At 48.5% G+C, this 14549-nt stretch overlaps 1 protein-coding gene across 2 annotated transcripts in view; it reads right to left on the bottom strand.

Moving 5' to 3' along the window:
• LOC121271679 (transmembrane protein 184B-like) overlaps positions 1–14549 on the bottom strand; it is a 77985-nt gene that overhangs the window by 56658 nt on the left and 6778 nt on the right. For both annotated transcript variants that reach the window (XM_041177817.1, XM_041177818.1), the window contains exon 2: positions 3098–3319. In XM_041177817.1, the coding sequence (XP_041033751.1) occupies positions 3098–3319 (222 nt within the window). The remainder of the gene's footprint in view (positions 1–3097; positions 3320–14549) is intronic.

Below are 14549 nucleotides of genomic sequence, written 5' to 3'. Positions count from 1 at the left end.
TTATGCCTACTCTCTGCTTTTTACCCATGAACCAATCCGCTAGCCACGCTAATGGATATGAGCCTTTATTTTGCCCATTAACCTTTTGAGCAAGACCTTGTTGAATGCCTTTTGGAAATCCAGATTTACCACACCTGCTGGTTCCTCTTTATCTATCCTACTAGTTGCAACCTCAAAAAACTCTAATAAATTTGTCAACAAGATACCCGTTGTAATCATAGTATGATTTCCTAAGTGCACTATTAAAACTAACTTCCTTGATTATAGATTCCAGTGCGTGGGGTGGTGGGGGGGTGGGGTGTGGAGTGAGTGCAAGAGACACACTCAGAGAATCTGGCATATAAACTGTGGCTCTACCCATATAGTTTCCACAGTGACTTTGTTTGGAGAATCTCGTACCATGCTGATATTCCCACGAGGTGTATACCTGCCTGACTGCTATCAAAATACCCAGAACAACAGATTTCCACCCCCCCTCCCCTCCCGATCCAATACATCAACACAAAACAGCAGTAAACAGGCTGGATGAACAAAAGTAGTTGAGGGAGTGTGACAGCCCACGTGTGATGGGTTTAGGCAGTAAACCATTGTCAGCCATGGCTTTTCCTACTTATGTCCTAATGTTCCCACTCTGCTGTGCGCAATGTGCTCTCTTCCCCATCTGAACTGCAGAAGGAACTCTCCAAAATGCATGCAAAGTCCAAGGGAAAGGCCAAAACAGAGTGGGATGCTAGACTGGGGGAATAATAGTCACATAGTTTTACACCATTGTATGGTGTTAACAGCACAGACACAGGCTATTCAGCCTAATGAGTTCATACCAGTGTTTACACTCCCCAGGATCCTCCTCCCAACCCAATTAGCGCATCCTCCCTGCGCCTAAAAGATAAATCCCAAAATGGGCTGAGTGCGTTGCCTTTCCATTTCTGTTACCAGCATGTACGCAGCACATGCTGCCTGGACTGTGGGTGGGGGTCCCGAGTCTACCACCAAGCAAGTCAGAAGCTCCCCCATTAAAATGATCAGTGCCACTACAGGGTACACGCTAACTGGGGAAGATGGTGGCGTAATGGTAATGTCATTGGATTGGAATCCAGCGGCTTGTGTTAAAGCTCTGGGGACGTGGGTTCAGATCCCACCATTTGATAATTTTTTAAAAATTTGATTATTGGAAAAAAAAATCTATAATTGAAAGCTAGTCTCAGCAACAGTGACCATGAGAGTCTAACTGACTGTCATAAAAACCCATCTGGTTCACTATGTCCTTTAGGGAAGGAAATCTGCTGTCCTTACCCGGTCTGGTCTACACGTGACTCCGGGCCCACAGCAATGTGACTGACCCTTAGCCACCCTCTGACATGGCCTAGCAAGCCCCTTAGTTGCAGGAAGCTGCTGTAGAATGAACTGCAGCAATTCAATATCTTCTTGAGGGCAATTGAGGATGGGTAACCTTGCCAGCAACGTCCACAACCCGTGAAGGGATAAAAAAAATCCCCACCCAGCAATAGCTCGATTTTAAAATCCTCATTCTCGTTTTCAAATAACTCCATGACTTCACCCCTTCCCCATTTCTGCAAGTTCTTCCAACCCAACAACTCTCAGATCTCTGAGTTCCTCCGATAGCGGCCCCTTGTACATCCCCATTTTAACCACCCCGCCATTGGCAGCCGTGCCTTCAGCTGTCTCGGGCCTAAGTTCCCAAAATTCCCTCCCTGAACCTCTCTGTATCTTTACTTCTCTCACCCTTTAAGACATGTCTTAAAGCCCATCATTAAATTTTGTTTGATAACTCCTGTGAAGCTCCTTGGTATGCTTTACTATGTTAGTGGTGCTACATAAATGCAAGGTGCTGTTGCTCCTCCTTATCCAGGACAAAGGGGCAGCAGGAAAGGTGCCCAGAATGGTGGGTTCTCCGTAGAAAGATTCTGCGATCTAAGTGACTCCATTGGTGGTCAGAAGATTGTCTCTCAAAACTCTGCTCTGGAACTAGCGTGTAACTTAGGCCAATGTTTTGGTGCCATACATCGCTCGAATGAAACATTAAACCAAGGACCTGCCTGCCCTCAGGAACTAGCTGAAGAGCAAAGGGAGTTCTTCCTGGTGTCTTGGCCAAAAAGTGTTATCCCTCAACCATCATCACCAAGAACAGATTGGTTATGTAGCTCATTGTTAAAAAAAGGTGTGTAAATAAACTACCTAACAGGCCTACACTTAAGAAGTAATTCACTGGTAACGGAGTGTTTTGGGGTATCCTGAAAGTCTGAGAAGGAAAAATGCTTAGAGGATGGAAATCTGAAACAATATTACCTTCGTCGTCCTTTTGCCTTGAATGAAGTGGGGTTAACCAGAACATTCTAACATGTGGCATAGGATGGTAACAGAGACAAAATGGCACATCACTGAATCCCCCACCATTAACATCCTGGAAGTTGCATTGACCAGAAACTGAACTGGACCAGCCATATAAATACTGTTCTTACAAGTGGTCAGAGACTAGGAAGCCTGCGACAAATAACTCACCTCCTGACTCCCCAAATCCTGTCCACCATCTTAAAGGCACTAGACAGGAGTGTGATGGAACACTCCTCACGTGCCTGGATGCGTGCATCTCCTACAGCACTCAAGAAGCTCGACACTATTCAGGACAAAGCAGCCCGCTTGATTGGCACCACATCCCCAAACATTCACTCCCTCCACCACCGATGCACAGTAGCAGCAGTGTGTACCATCTACAAGGTGCACTGCAGGAATTCACCAAGGCTCCTTAAACTGTACCCTCCAAACCCATGACCACTACCATCAAGGACAAGGGCAGCAGACACATGGGAACACCACCACCTGGAAGTTCCCCACAAAGACACCCACCATCCTGACTTGGAACTATATCGCCGTTCCTTCACTGTCACTGGGTCAACATCCTGGAACTCCCTTCCTATCAGCACTGTGGGTGTACCTACACCACATGGGACTGCAGCGGTTCAAGAAGGCAGCTCACCACCACCTTCTCAAGGGCAATTAGGGATGGGCGATAAATGCTGGGCCCAGCCAGCGATGCCCACATCCCGTGAATGAATAAAAGAAAAGTAACCACCCTTACCTGGTGGCACGTTATGAGGAGAGCCGTCCACACAAAGAACCCTGAGATGCTCTGTGCCGCTGTGGTCATCAAGAATATCGGCTGTTCCACCGCTGTCGGAGTGTCGGGTAACCAAGAGACGCTGGGGTCGGCCACGGTGCTGCTGGAGCCTGGCTCTGGAGCCACCATTGCCGCGGAGACCATGTTGATGCTTGTGGAGTTGTTGCTCGGCCCACTGCTCATCTGCCAGAGTGAGAGAGAGAGAGAGAGAACAGAATAGAATGAACGGGGCAAAGAAAGAGAAAAGCAGGAACAGGCAGGCATCCCAATGCCAGTCTGAGCGAGAGATGAGAACACAGTGGAGTGAGTGAGTGAGTGATTGTTTGGCTCTTTCCTTTTTTTTTTCCACCATAGATGTTCTGAGCGAAGGCCAAGCCCCCAGTGAGATGCCACAGCTTCATTAAAAAGATACAAGAAAACAGCACGGACTGAACCACAAGCTTGTAACCCAACCAAGGGCAACCCTGACATCATAAACAGAGACAACAACATTCCAGAGATAAGATTATTGCCTGAAAATGGTTCCCTGTAACACAGAGGGGCAAGAACAAAGAAAGGACAAAGATAAGTAAGAAACAAAGTAAAAGCAAAGTAAGAACAAATGCACATTTCTACAGCACCTTTCCCAGCCGCAGTGTATCCCAAAGAGACTTTTTTCCCCTTTATTCTTTCATGGGATGTGGTTGTCACTGACTAGACCAGCATTTATTGCCCATCCCTAAGTGCCCTTGAACTGAGTGACTTGCTGGGCCATTTCAGAGGGCAGTTAATTGCTCTGGGTCTGGAGTCACATGTAGGCCAGGTAAGGATGGCAGGTTCCCTCCCCTAAGGGACATGAGTGAACCAGATGGGTTTTTACTACAATCGATGGTCACCTTTTCTGAGACTAGTTTTATATTTCAGATTTATTAATTGAATTTAAATTCTACCAGCTGCTGTGGCGGGATTTGAACCCATGTCCCCATTAGCCTGGGTGTCTTAGATTGTCAGTCGAGTGATATTATTACTAAGCTGCCGTCTCCCCTTGCTTCACAGTCAATGGAATATTTTTGAATTGTAATAATTGTTGTAATGTTGGAAAGTGGCAGCCAATTGGCGCAAGGCAAGCTCCCATAAACAGCAACCACCAGATGATCTGTTTTTAGTGACGTTGGGTAAGGGACAAGTGTTCAACTGGACACCAGGGAGATTGACCATGTTTATCTTCAAAATAGTGTACTGGGATCTACATTGCAATGGCCATGATCCTTCGAAAAGTACTTCATTGATTGGAGTGCACTTAGGGAGGCTGAGCTAGGTGCTATATAAGTTCAAGCTTGTTCTTTCTGTTGATCACTGCCATACCAGGATTGGGGAAATCAGAGATGCCGTGGAATCAGAGACTAAGCTGCATTTCACTATTCACATGGCGTCAGTCCCTGTACCTGCACATTGCAAAACCCTGGCCACCAGATGTGGTGTTTGGTCTCTCAGTGGTTACTGGGGCCTGCACTGTTCTGCCAGCTTGTTGCTTGTGAACTAACAGTCCTACTGTGCAGCCTCTCGATCTGCCACAACACTCGGGTAAGGCCATCTGTTGCCGAATGTGTAAAGCAACGGGATGAGACAGTGCATGGGAAATTAAAATAACACTCACACATCAGCCACGACTCATGAGAGCTGCACTCTCACCTTGGGGAGTCAGGTTAAGAATGGGTTCGAGTCCCACTCCAGGACACAATCTAGGCCGACACCCTCCGTGCAGTACTGAGGGAGTGTTGCACTGTCAGAGGTGCCACCTTTCGGATCAGATGCTAAACTGAGGTCGAGTCGGCCCTCTCAGGCGAAGGCCAAAGGCCTCCATTGCAGAACTTTGGAAAAGGACAGGAGTGATTCACCCCACTGTCCTGGGCAATTTTTATCCGAAACAGATCATCTCATTGCTGTTTGTGGGAGCTTGCTGTGCACAAATTGGTTTTCTGCACTACAACAGTGGCTACACCTCAGAAAGCATTTAATTGGCTCTAAAAGCACTTTGGGCAGGGCTGCGGGGAGGGGGGAGAGGAGTAGATGGGCATTTTGAAAGGTGCTATTTAATGAATTAAAGAAAAAGAGTGGCATTTAATGTCACACTCCCCAATCTCAGTGGTGCGGACTCTGTGGGAAGGTGCAAACAGGATTGGCCTCGGCTGCTTGGCCTTCCTGGTTCAACCTCCTGCCAGCCATGCTGGAGTTCACGGCGGGTGACGATTGATTGGGGGTGGGGGTGCCAGTAGGCTGCCTGGTAGCTCAGCGAAGGTCATAGCCAGCGCCCTCAGGGGGCAGGGCAGCAGAGTGGCAAAAGCTACCCGCTACATCTGACGCGAGTGCTACAGCAAAAGGAGCACGAGGATAATTGTAACAAGAAAAACCCAGGCGATCCTTAGCCCAGGTATCTTTGTTGGCAAAAGTGCTTCGAGACATTCTGAGGTCACGAAAGGCGCTACAGCAATGCAAGTCAGTCTTAGTTTCACGCTGGGCACAAATGCAGCCATTTGTGGGGGTCTTGACCATGGGGTATCATCAACAATACACGGCGGTGGAAGGGCGGGCAATCACATTTGAGCCTGCACACCCAATGCCCCCACATGCCCGATTCCAGCTAGGGTGGGCAGATGACAACCAGGAGCAGGACCCCTGGCGGATCCTTCCACGGGGCACCTAATCTAAAATAGCGGCCACCTTCTCAACCACTTGGTCAGGGTGTCAGCTAATTTAACGTAAAACGTGGGAGGCGCAGCCACGCACTGGAGCACTGGATAAGCTGGCATGCTGAGTCAAAAGTTCCCAGTGCTGATATCCACCAACAGTGAAAGTGGCCTGTTCACTTGTTGGGTGCCATTGGGAATCTTGTCCCAATTCCATTGCACCCCCCCCTTGGTTTTGCTTCAAGCTTATTTTCTCTTTTCGATCCAGAATTCAGCTTCAGCCCTCACATCCCAACAATCACCAAACCACCTATTTCAACTTCTTGCACCCATGCATCCCTTCAGGAACTCAGTCACAGCTCTGTTACCTCCAGGCTCAAATTCTCCTCACTAGGGTGCCCAAGCTCCACTCTACACACTCTAACCTCGTTCAAAATTATACCAACTATCCCAAGCCGAGCACCCAAATTCCATGGACTCCCTGCTCCCCCACCCCACGTACTGATTTCAAAACGGCTCCGTGCCTTCAACTTTCCACCTCTGTGACATGCCCCAGCCCTAGACCCCAGTTTGCCCCCTTCATTTTTCTGCTAACTGCAGGCTCCCTTGCTCTGATCCATCAATCTAAGAGATTTCAATGACCAGAGGCCTAAGGCCTACACTCAAAGCTACTGTCCAAACCTCCTCATCCAGTTGCATCTCGCCACCTTCAAAACCTCTTCAAATTTCGTCTTCTATCCAACATTCAGTCATCTCCCCAACTCCCCCCCACCACCACCCCTCCCCCCAAGACTCTTGTCTGTTTGGTTTTCCTTGCTCCAGTTAAGCATCTTGGAAGGTTCTGCTAGTCAGGATCTTCATAATGACTGAACACAGTTTTACACGTGGGGGGGTTACTGTAGTTAGAATATTACACGTATATCTGAAGTGAGGAAGGGAAGAGAGAGTTGGGACAGTCAAAGTCATGGATTTACATCAGTTTAATGTGGAGATTCCAGGTTTAACCATCAGTTTTTGGGGGACCATATTTTTTTGATTCTGTCATAACGGCTGCTGGCAAGGTCAACACTTGTTGCCCATCCCTCGTTGCTCTTGAACCGAGTGGCTTGCCACATGGGTGAAATGGCCTAGCAAGTCACTCAGTTGAAGGACAATTAGGGATGGGCAACAAATGCCAACCTTGCCAGCGACGCCCACATCCCATGAAAGAACGCAGAAAAAGAAAAATGGGCGGATCTTTCCATTGGCCCTCGATCAACACTGGTCTCGTCTTACAACACACACACACAAAAAAAATCCAGCTGGCAAGAAATACGATCCCCAAATACTATGATTCCCATAATTTGAGGAGTTGACCACAACTTCGGAAAATTACACTTTTTAAAAACTTCACTTCCCCTCTGCGTAGCCAAGACACACAACTGGCAACAAGAGGCAAGAGAGCAGCCACAAAGCTATAAAGAGCAGTCACATAGTTTGAAGAGTGTCTGGCAGATGAGCTGCATACGGATGGATACACTCACTGTCAGCCATACACAAAGGCAGGCCGAGAAATCTTCCACGTCAGCAAGTCAAGTCTGCCCAAGCGAAGGCTGCAGTTATTTGGGAGGGGGATGGGTTGGCTTGAAATTCTGACCGGTGTGATGCTAACATGTCGCTAAATGGACCGCTCTCCGTCTTTTTGAAGTGGCCTTTTTCACAGTCACTTATGACGGAAAGGGAATACCAGCCCTCGATCTGGTTTAAAATTGGGAGGTGGGGGTGGGGGCTATTCTTAAACCAATATACTGAGTGAGTGAGTGAGTGAGAATCGTTCTATATTTTTTTCCCCACTCCCAACTCAATTGTATGACCTTTAGGTAAGCACATGAGCTTCTGAAAACCAACACAGCAGGAAAAAACCACTCCAAGAACACCAAGTCTACAATAACAATCCCATTCCCACACAGAAATGTTCTGCATAAGCTCCCACACTGGAGGTCCTAGTCCTCTGATTCTGATCAAGGATCGGTTAAGTGCAAGAATGTTAAATCTCGCCTTTGACACATATCTGGTTATCTTTACTGAAGAGATATACAGAGTGACCCAGTTTTAGGCTGCCCTAAGCCATGACTCAGTAGGTACTGCCCTCGCCTCAGAGTCAGATGGTTGTGGGTTCAAGCCCCACTCCAGCGACGAGTGTATGTAATCCAGGATGGCACTCCAGGTGCAGTGCTGAGGGAGTGCTGCACTGTCAGAGGTGCAGTCTTTCAGATGAGACCTTAAACCAGGGCTCTGTCTGTCGTCTTATATCGGTGGATGCAAAAGCTCACACGGCACTAGTTTGAAAGTGGAACAGGGGGTACCCTGGCCAATACTTACATCCCTCAACCAACGACGAAAAACACATCTGATCATTATCAGATTGCTATTGAGAGCTGGCCGTGCGCAAATTGGCTGCGCCATTTTCTACGTTACAACAGTGACTGTAAAGCAATTCGAGACATCTTGAGGTCATGAAAGGCGCTTCTAGAAACGAAAGTCTCTCTTCCTTTCGTTGTCAGTGAACAATTCCTCAAAGACAGCCCACGCTCTGTGCACCCAACAAACACAACACAAGAGAAAAGGGATTCTTCCTTTCACATTTCAAGCGCTTTCAGTGCTGCCCTCATTTCGTAGTAACCGTCCATCTAAACTGCGCTCAAAAGATTCAAGGCCAACTTACTGGAGGACTCAAAAATTAGAACTGGTCGCTAGGCTGAAGCCATGAAAAGGAGGGCGACAGATGGGCTTGAAGGACAAAAGGCCCACGGCATGCACCATGCTCCAACTCCCACCGGTTTCAGCAGAATGCCCACCTTTAACATCCCTCCCATTGATTGCCCAACAGTTTGAAAGGCCCCCCCCACTCCTGCAGCCGCGTTGTCCAACATTAATTTCACCCTCCACGACTGCTCAGCTATAGGTCAGAGGTCACAGAGAGGGCTGAACCTTTCCCACAAGGTCAAACTTGGCTCCCACAACGAAGGACTTTTTACAATTATTTATTTATTTATTTATTTATTTATTTATTTAACACAGGATGGCTGCAAACCCAAGAGAAAACAAAAAAGGCAGCAATTAAGCTGGGGGTGCTTGGGCAAGTCTGCGAGCAGCACCTGTGGTGAAACGGATGTCGGTCGATGTTTGAGGCATACCCTTTTCAGGCTTTCTGACTGCCAACACCTGCGGATATTTTGTTATTTTAAAAAAATAATTAATTTACCTGATGAAGCAAACCTAGTTTGGTTAAAGCGACAGGAGATCACCGGTTGAGGTGGCTTCAGCCGCCTAGGCCTCAGGCTCTGGAATTCCCTCCCTCAAACTCTACTCTCCTCAAAGACGCTATATCTGCCCCCTTTAACTAAAGTTTTAGGTCAACCCTCTTGAAGCCTCCTGATGTGGCTCAAGGTCACATCCCCTTGGGATGTGGAAGGCGCTATATGATTGCACATTGTTTTTGCTAAGGTACGAACGACCTCCCCGGCTTCTTGTACAGAATAGCGAGACTGAAGCAGACACTTTCGTTTCACAGTCACTGAATCTCGCTCCGTACGATAATAATAGGAATTCTCAAGTCATACAATGCCAAGTTACGTGTTGTGAAAGCAGCACACCCCTACTGCATGGGAAAGGGGGGGTACCGGGGGGGGGATGTGGTGGCAGGGTTGGTGGGGGAGGGGGCGGGGAGCGCTTTCGGGAGGGGGAGTTATCTCCTCGACCACATAACCCCTGGCCCTGCATGGACATGCAGAGGAGAACAATTTCCAAGATGAGACACGAGCCTTAATTTAACAAGGCAGCACAGCGGCCTCCCAAAGACAGATTGTCTGGGCTTGCTGCATACCTGGTTCCATTGCCAAGTGTAAAACGAAGTTCTAAAAGCATCCCAGAGGGGACCAATCTGTTTACAAACAAGTGCTTCCCGAGCTAGGCCACCAGACACAGAGTGGGCCAGCGAGCAGGCAGTTTTGCATACTTCATCAGTGTGACATGTTCATGTGGGAGAGGTGCATTGACGGAGGAAAGGGCAAAACGGGTGTTACACTGGACATGTCGTTTCATCTCCAAATACACCATCGAGATGCACATCCACCCCACGGGATCGAATCAGGGTCAACCCCACCATCTTGAACTCTTGATTCCTCCTCCCAAAGGCCTCAAAACTATGAAACTCCTCCAAATCCTCCCAATTAAAAATTCTCATCCTGGTCTTCAAATTCCTTCTTGGCCTTAGCAACCCACCGCCCACATCTGCCCCATTCCTGTATCCTCCTCCATCCCTGCAAACCCTTGCACTCCATAATCACACCCCCTCCCCAACTCTGCTCCTCTAACTCATTTCCCCCTACATCCCCACACACCACTCCCCGCCCCCCCAACCCCACCCATCCACCGTCCCCCCTCATCATTGACTACCTTGAGGGGAGTTGCTGACGGAGTGGTAACCTCACTAGGACCAGTAATCCAGAGGCCCGGGCTAATGCCTAGGGGTCACGAGTTCAAATCCCACCATGGCAGGTGGTGGAACTTAAATACAACTAATAAAATCTGGAATGTAAAGCTGGCGTCATGGTGGCCATGCCACCTATCATCAATTGTTGTAAGAAGCCACCTGGCTCACTACTGTCCCTTTAAGGGAAGGAAATCTGTCGTCCTTACTTGGTCTGGACTCCAGACCCACAGCGGTGTGGTTGACTCTCAACTGCCCTCTGAAATGGCCCAGCAAGACACTCCATTCAAGGGCAATTAGGGATGGGCAACAAATGCTGGCCTTGTCAGCGACACCCACGTCCCACAACAGGATTAAAAAGAAAAATGCATTTAGCTTCCTAGATCCGAATCTATGGAATTCCCACGCTAAACCTCTCCAACGCTCTCTTAAACTCAGCAGGTCTAACAGCATACGGACTCGAAACGTTAACTCAGTCTTTCTCTCTCCGCAGATGCTGTTGGAGCTGCTGAGTTTTTCCAGCATTTCCTGTTTTTGTTTCAGATTTCCAGCATCCGCTGTATTTTGCTTTTAACTCCTTTAAAACTGCCTCTTTGACCAAGCTTTCAGTCATCTTAAATGGCACCGTCTTAAGCTTATTTGTGTCTTATTATGCCACTCTGGGGCACTTCCCCAAGTCATAGGCGCTATATAAATTTGGTGTTGGGCAAGTTGGTATTGAGAGGTTGCAAGGCCTCAGAGGAAAACAACACAAGTGTCTACCTGGCTATTTCTACTCCCTCCTCCTCGCACACACCCTCCCAGGACGTTATAGTGTTTCATTAGGAGCACAAACCACTTGCAAATGAGGTGAGCTCTGGAAAACATATCTGCACCCTCACCAAGTCCACCTCCTTCCACCTCTGTAACCTCCCCCCACTCCGCCCCACCTCAGCTCATCCGCTGCTGAAACCCTCACCGCTGCCACTTTTTTTTTAAAAAAAATGCCTCTAAATTTGACCATTCCAACTCGCTCTCGGCCGGCCGGCCTCCTGTATGAACTCGAGCTCGGACAAAACTCCACCATTTGTATCGCAACTCGTACTCGTCCATCCCTGTGCTCGCTGGCCCACTCCGGCTCCCTGCTCCAGCCACCCGTCGAATTTTAAAACGATCATCCTGGTTTCCGAATCCCTCCGGGACGTCGGCCTTCCCCCAACTCTCAGACCTTCCTCCTGCCCCACCACCCCCAGGGTCGTACACTCCCCTCCAATTCTGGCCCCATGTGCAATGCTGATTTTTATCCCTCCAGTATTGGTGGGCAGGCCTTCAGCTTCCTGGGCCTGAGAGAGAAAAAAAAACGGGCAAGCAAATTGCAGCTAATCTTTTGGAGAGCGATAGATTGCAAAGAAGTTAACACTGACGAGGCTCTCCCTGGAACCACCGACACTAACAGAGCAGGAGGTGGCCATTTGGATCACCGGTCTCTACGCCGGTGCATTCCTAAACCTACCGCCAGCCCGCTCTCCCTCCATGGCCGCCGGTCGTGTTTCTCCCCACCCCCCCCCAACAAAAGGTGTTTATCTGCTTTTTCCTCTTTAACAAGATGCCCGTGGAACTGCTGCCACATCTCAGCTGGGAGTGCGAGGTGCTGAACGCAAAACAGGGGAAGGTTCCCAGCAGCTCCATTCTCTCTCACCTAGGTGTGCTCATAATAATTTTTTAAAAAAAAGGGAACAAACAGGAATTCCCCAGTGGCTGGGCGAGTCCAGCACTTACAACTGGAGTACATCGAGTTTGTTACACAGGAATAGGCTGACCAGCCTATCTGACCCACGCTGGTGTTTATAACCCCATATAAGCCTCGTCCTTCCCTAAGAGCCAATCCTCCTATTCCTTTCTCCTTCATGTGGTTATCCAACTCCCCCCTAAATCCATCCTATTTGCCTCAATTACTCCATGCGGTCGAATCTTCCACTTTCTAACCACTCTGACTAAAGGAGTTATCCCTGAATTCCTTGTTGGATTTATTAGTGACTCTCTTATATTTATGACCCCCCCTAGTCTTGGTCTGCCCACAAGTGGAAATGTCTTCTCCACGAACAAACTACCAAACCCCTTCATAATTTTAAAGGCTTCTATCTGGTCATCCCGCTAGAAAAAAAAGGGCCCCAGACGGTTTTGCTCTTTGCTGACGGTTATAACCTCTAATTCTAGGCCTCATCCTTGTAATTCTCCAAATGTGTTCTCACCGAGATTCAACACATGCTTAACGTAACGGCGCTGCTTTTCAATCCTATATCATTCACATTTGTTTTCTCTTTTATTTAAACGGCCTTGTGTTGCTACTAAGTATGTTTTGTTTTATTCGTTGACAGGATGTGGGCGTCGCTGGCTAGGCCAACGTTTATTGCCCGTCCCTAATTGCCCTTGGTCAGAGGGCATTTAAGAATCAACCACGTTATTGTGGATCTGGAGTCACATGTAGGCCAAAAAAGAAAAATCAGTGCAGACGGCAAGGTTGGAATTCAAGGGCAGTTAGCACTCAAGTACCAGTGTGTCGGGGCCATCACAGTGACGTTGTGAACACACAATCCTAGTTTTGGCCTACGTAGCTGTACAAACATGGTGAGGCACCAAATAGGACTGGGCAACTCTCCATAGGGAAGAGAGCAACGCAGACCCTGGAGGCTATCGAAATTCCAGAGCTCCCTTTGGCAGAGGCCTGGTCCACAGGCATTCCTCACTCTGTCTCTCTCTCCTCCTCTCCCCCACCAAACCAAGCCTCTGGGTGAGGGGGCAAAGAAGAGGGGGGGGGGTGGGAGAGTGATCGCAGTCTAAACGGAGCAAAACTGATGGCATAGTTAACCCAGAAAGAAGGGAACAGAGGATTACAATGGTAGAGTTAGAGGAGAAAAGATGGAAGGAGTACAGCATAAGCATTGGTATGGGCTGGTAGTGCTAAGTGGTCTGTTTCTGTGTATCCTATTTAATCATATACCTCAGGTGGCTTTTTAAACCTGCTCTTTTGGAAAACAGGAGAAATGGAAATGGGCCTCTCTCTCTCGCTTGATAACAAATTACTTGATACAAACCTATCTTACCCCAATCCCCCCTACCTACCCCTCGCTCCGAGATTTTCTCCCCTCCTCCCCAGGGTGTTGATTCCTACCTGGGATCTGCTTGTCACCGGCCAGCCAACTCCACCAGTTCCAGGCAAGTGGCCATTCAACGCGGGTTAACCAACACCGCAGGGATTGTCAGCCCGAGCTTGTCCCCTCCCCCTCCCCCAGCCAACGTGTCCATACATCCAGCAAAAGGTCAATGGATATCAACCAAGAATGGGAATTCTGTGCAGTGTTCCTCTCCCTAACCAGGAGACAGGCCACTGACATACCCTTGTCACCGGCCCAGCGCCGCCCCCCCCCCCCGCCCCCCCCAAGCTTGTGGTTGCCCAACTACTCACTGAGTTAACCAGCTGAGACATCGGCGAGTACCAAACTGCTAGTTAGACTTATCGTAGAAGCAAGAGCAAGGTTCAGGAATGATTCAGAAAGCACTCGTCAATGACCTGGCGGGCAGGCATAATAAAGAAACCAGGGTCTCATATCCATAAGGAGATCTTATCACTGGGTGCAGTTTAAGGCAGTGCAGTTCAGGGGAAAAAAAGGGAAAAGTTACATTTGCATAGCACTTTTCATAACCTCAGGATGTCCAAAGCAATGAGGTACTTTTTGAAGTGTTGCCATGTAGCAGCCCATTTGTGCACAGCAAGATCCCACAAACAGCAAACGGAATAATGACTGGACAACCCCCTGTTTCTTTTTAGTGATCTTGGTGAGGACACAGAACTCCCTTGCTCATTCTTCAAATGAGATCTTCTACATCCACCCAGGAGGCCAGGTCAGGCTTGGGTTTAACACCTCATCCAGAAGACTATGAAGCACTCCCTCAGTACTGCACTGGAACATCAGCCTGGGCTTTGAGCTCTTGTCTCTGGAGGGGGACTCAAACCCAAAAAGTAACTCAGAGGCCAGAATGCTTTCCACCGAATCGCAGTTGACACTGTAGAAAATGCCCGACTCCTTCTCAGGTTTATACGGAGGTAGCTTCTCCCAGGGAAGCGCTGTTAGAGTGCTACAGTGGCCCAAGTACTCCCTGGAAGATCAGCCAGGAGTCCTACTCCCAAGTATTATCCAGTGATCCCAGAGGGGAGAAAGGGTACAAGAGGAAGGCAAGTGACAACAGGAATAGACTAGACAGCAGGACTTCTAGTGTAAGATTCTGTTAAACAGTT

The sequence above is a fragment of the Carcharodon carcharias genome, chromosome 31 (assembly GCF_017639515.1).
Source record: "Carcharodon carcharias isolate sCarCar2 chromosome 31, sCarCar2.pri, whole genome shotgun sequence".
NCBI classification, from domain to species: domain Eukaryota; kingdom Metazoa; phylum Chordata; class Chondrichthyes; order Lamniformes; family Lamnidae; genus Carcharodon; species Carcharodon carcharias.
The sequence above is the reverse complement of the archived record's forward strand: the minus strand, read 5'-3'. Positions and strand labels throughout refer to the sequence as shown.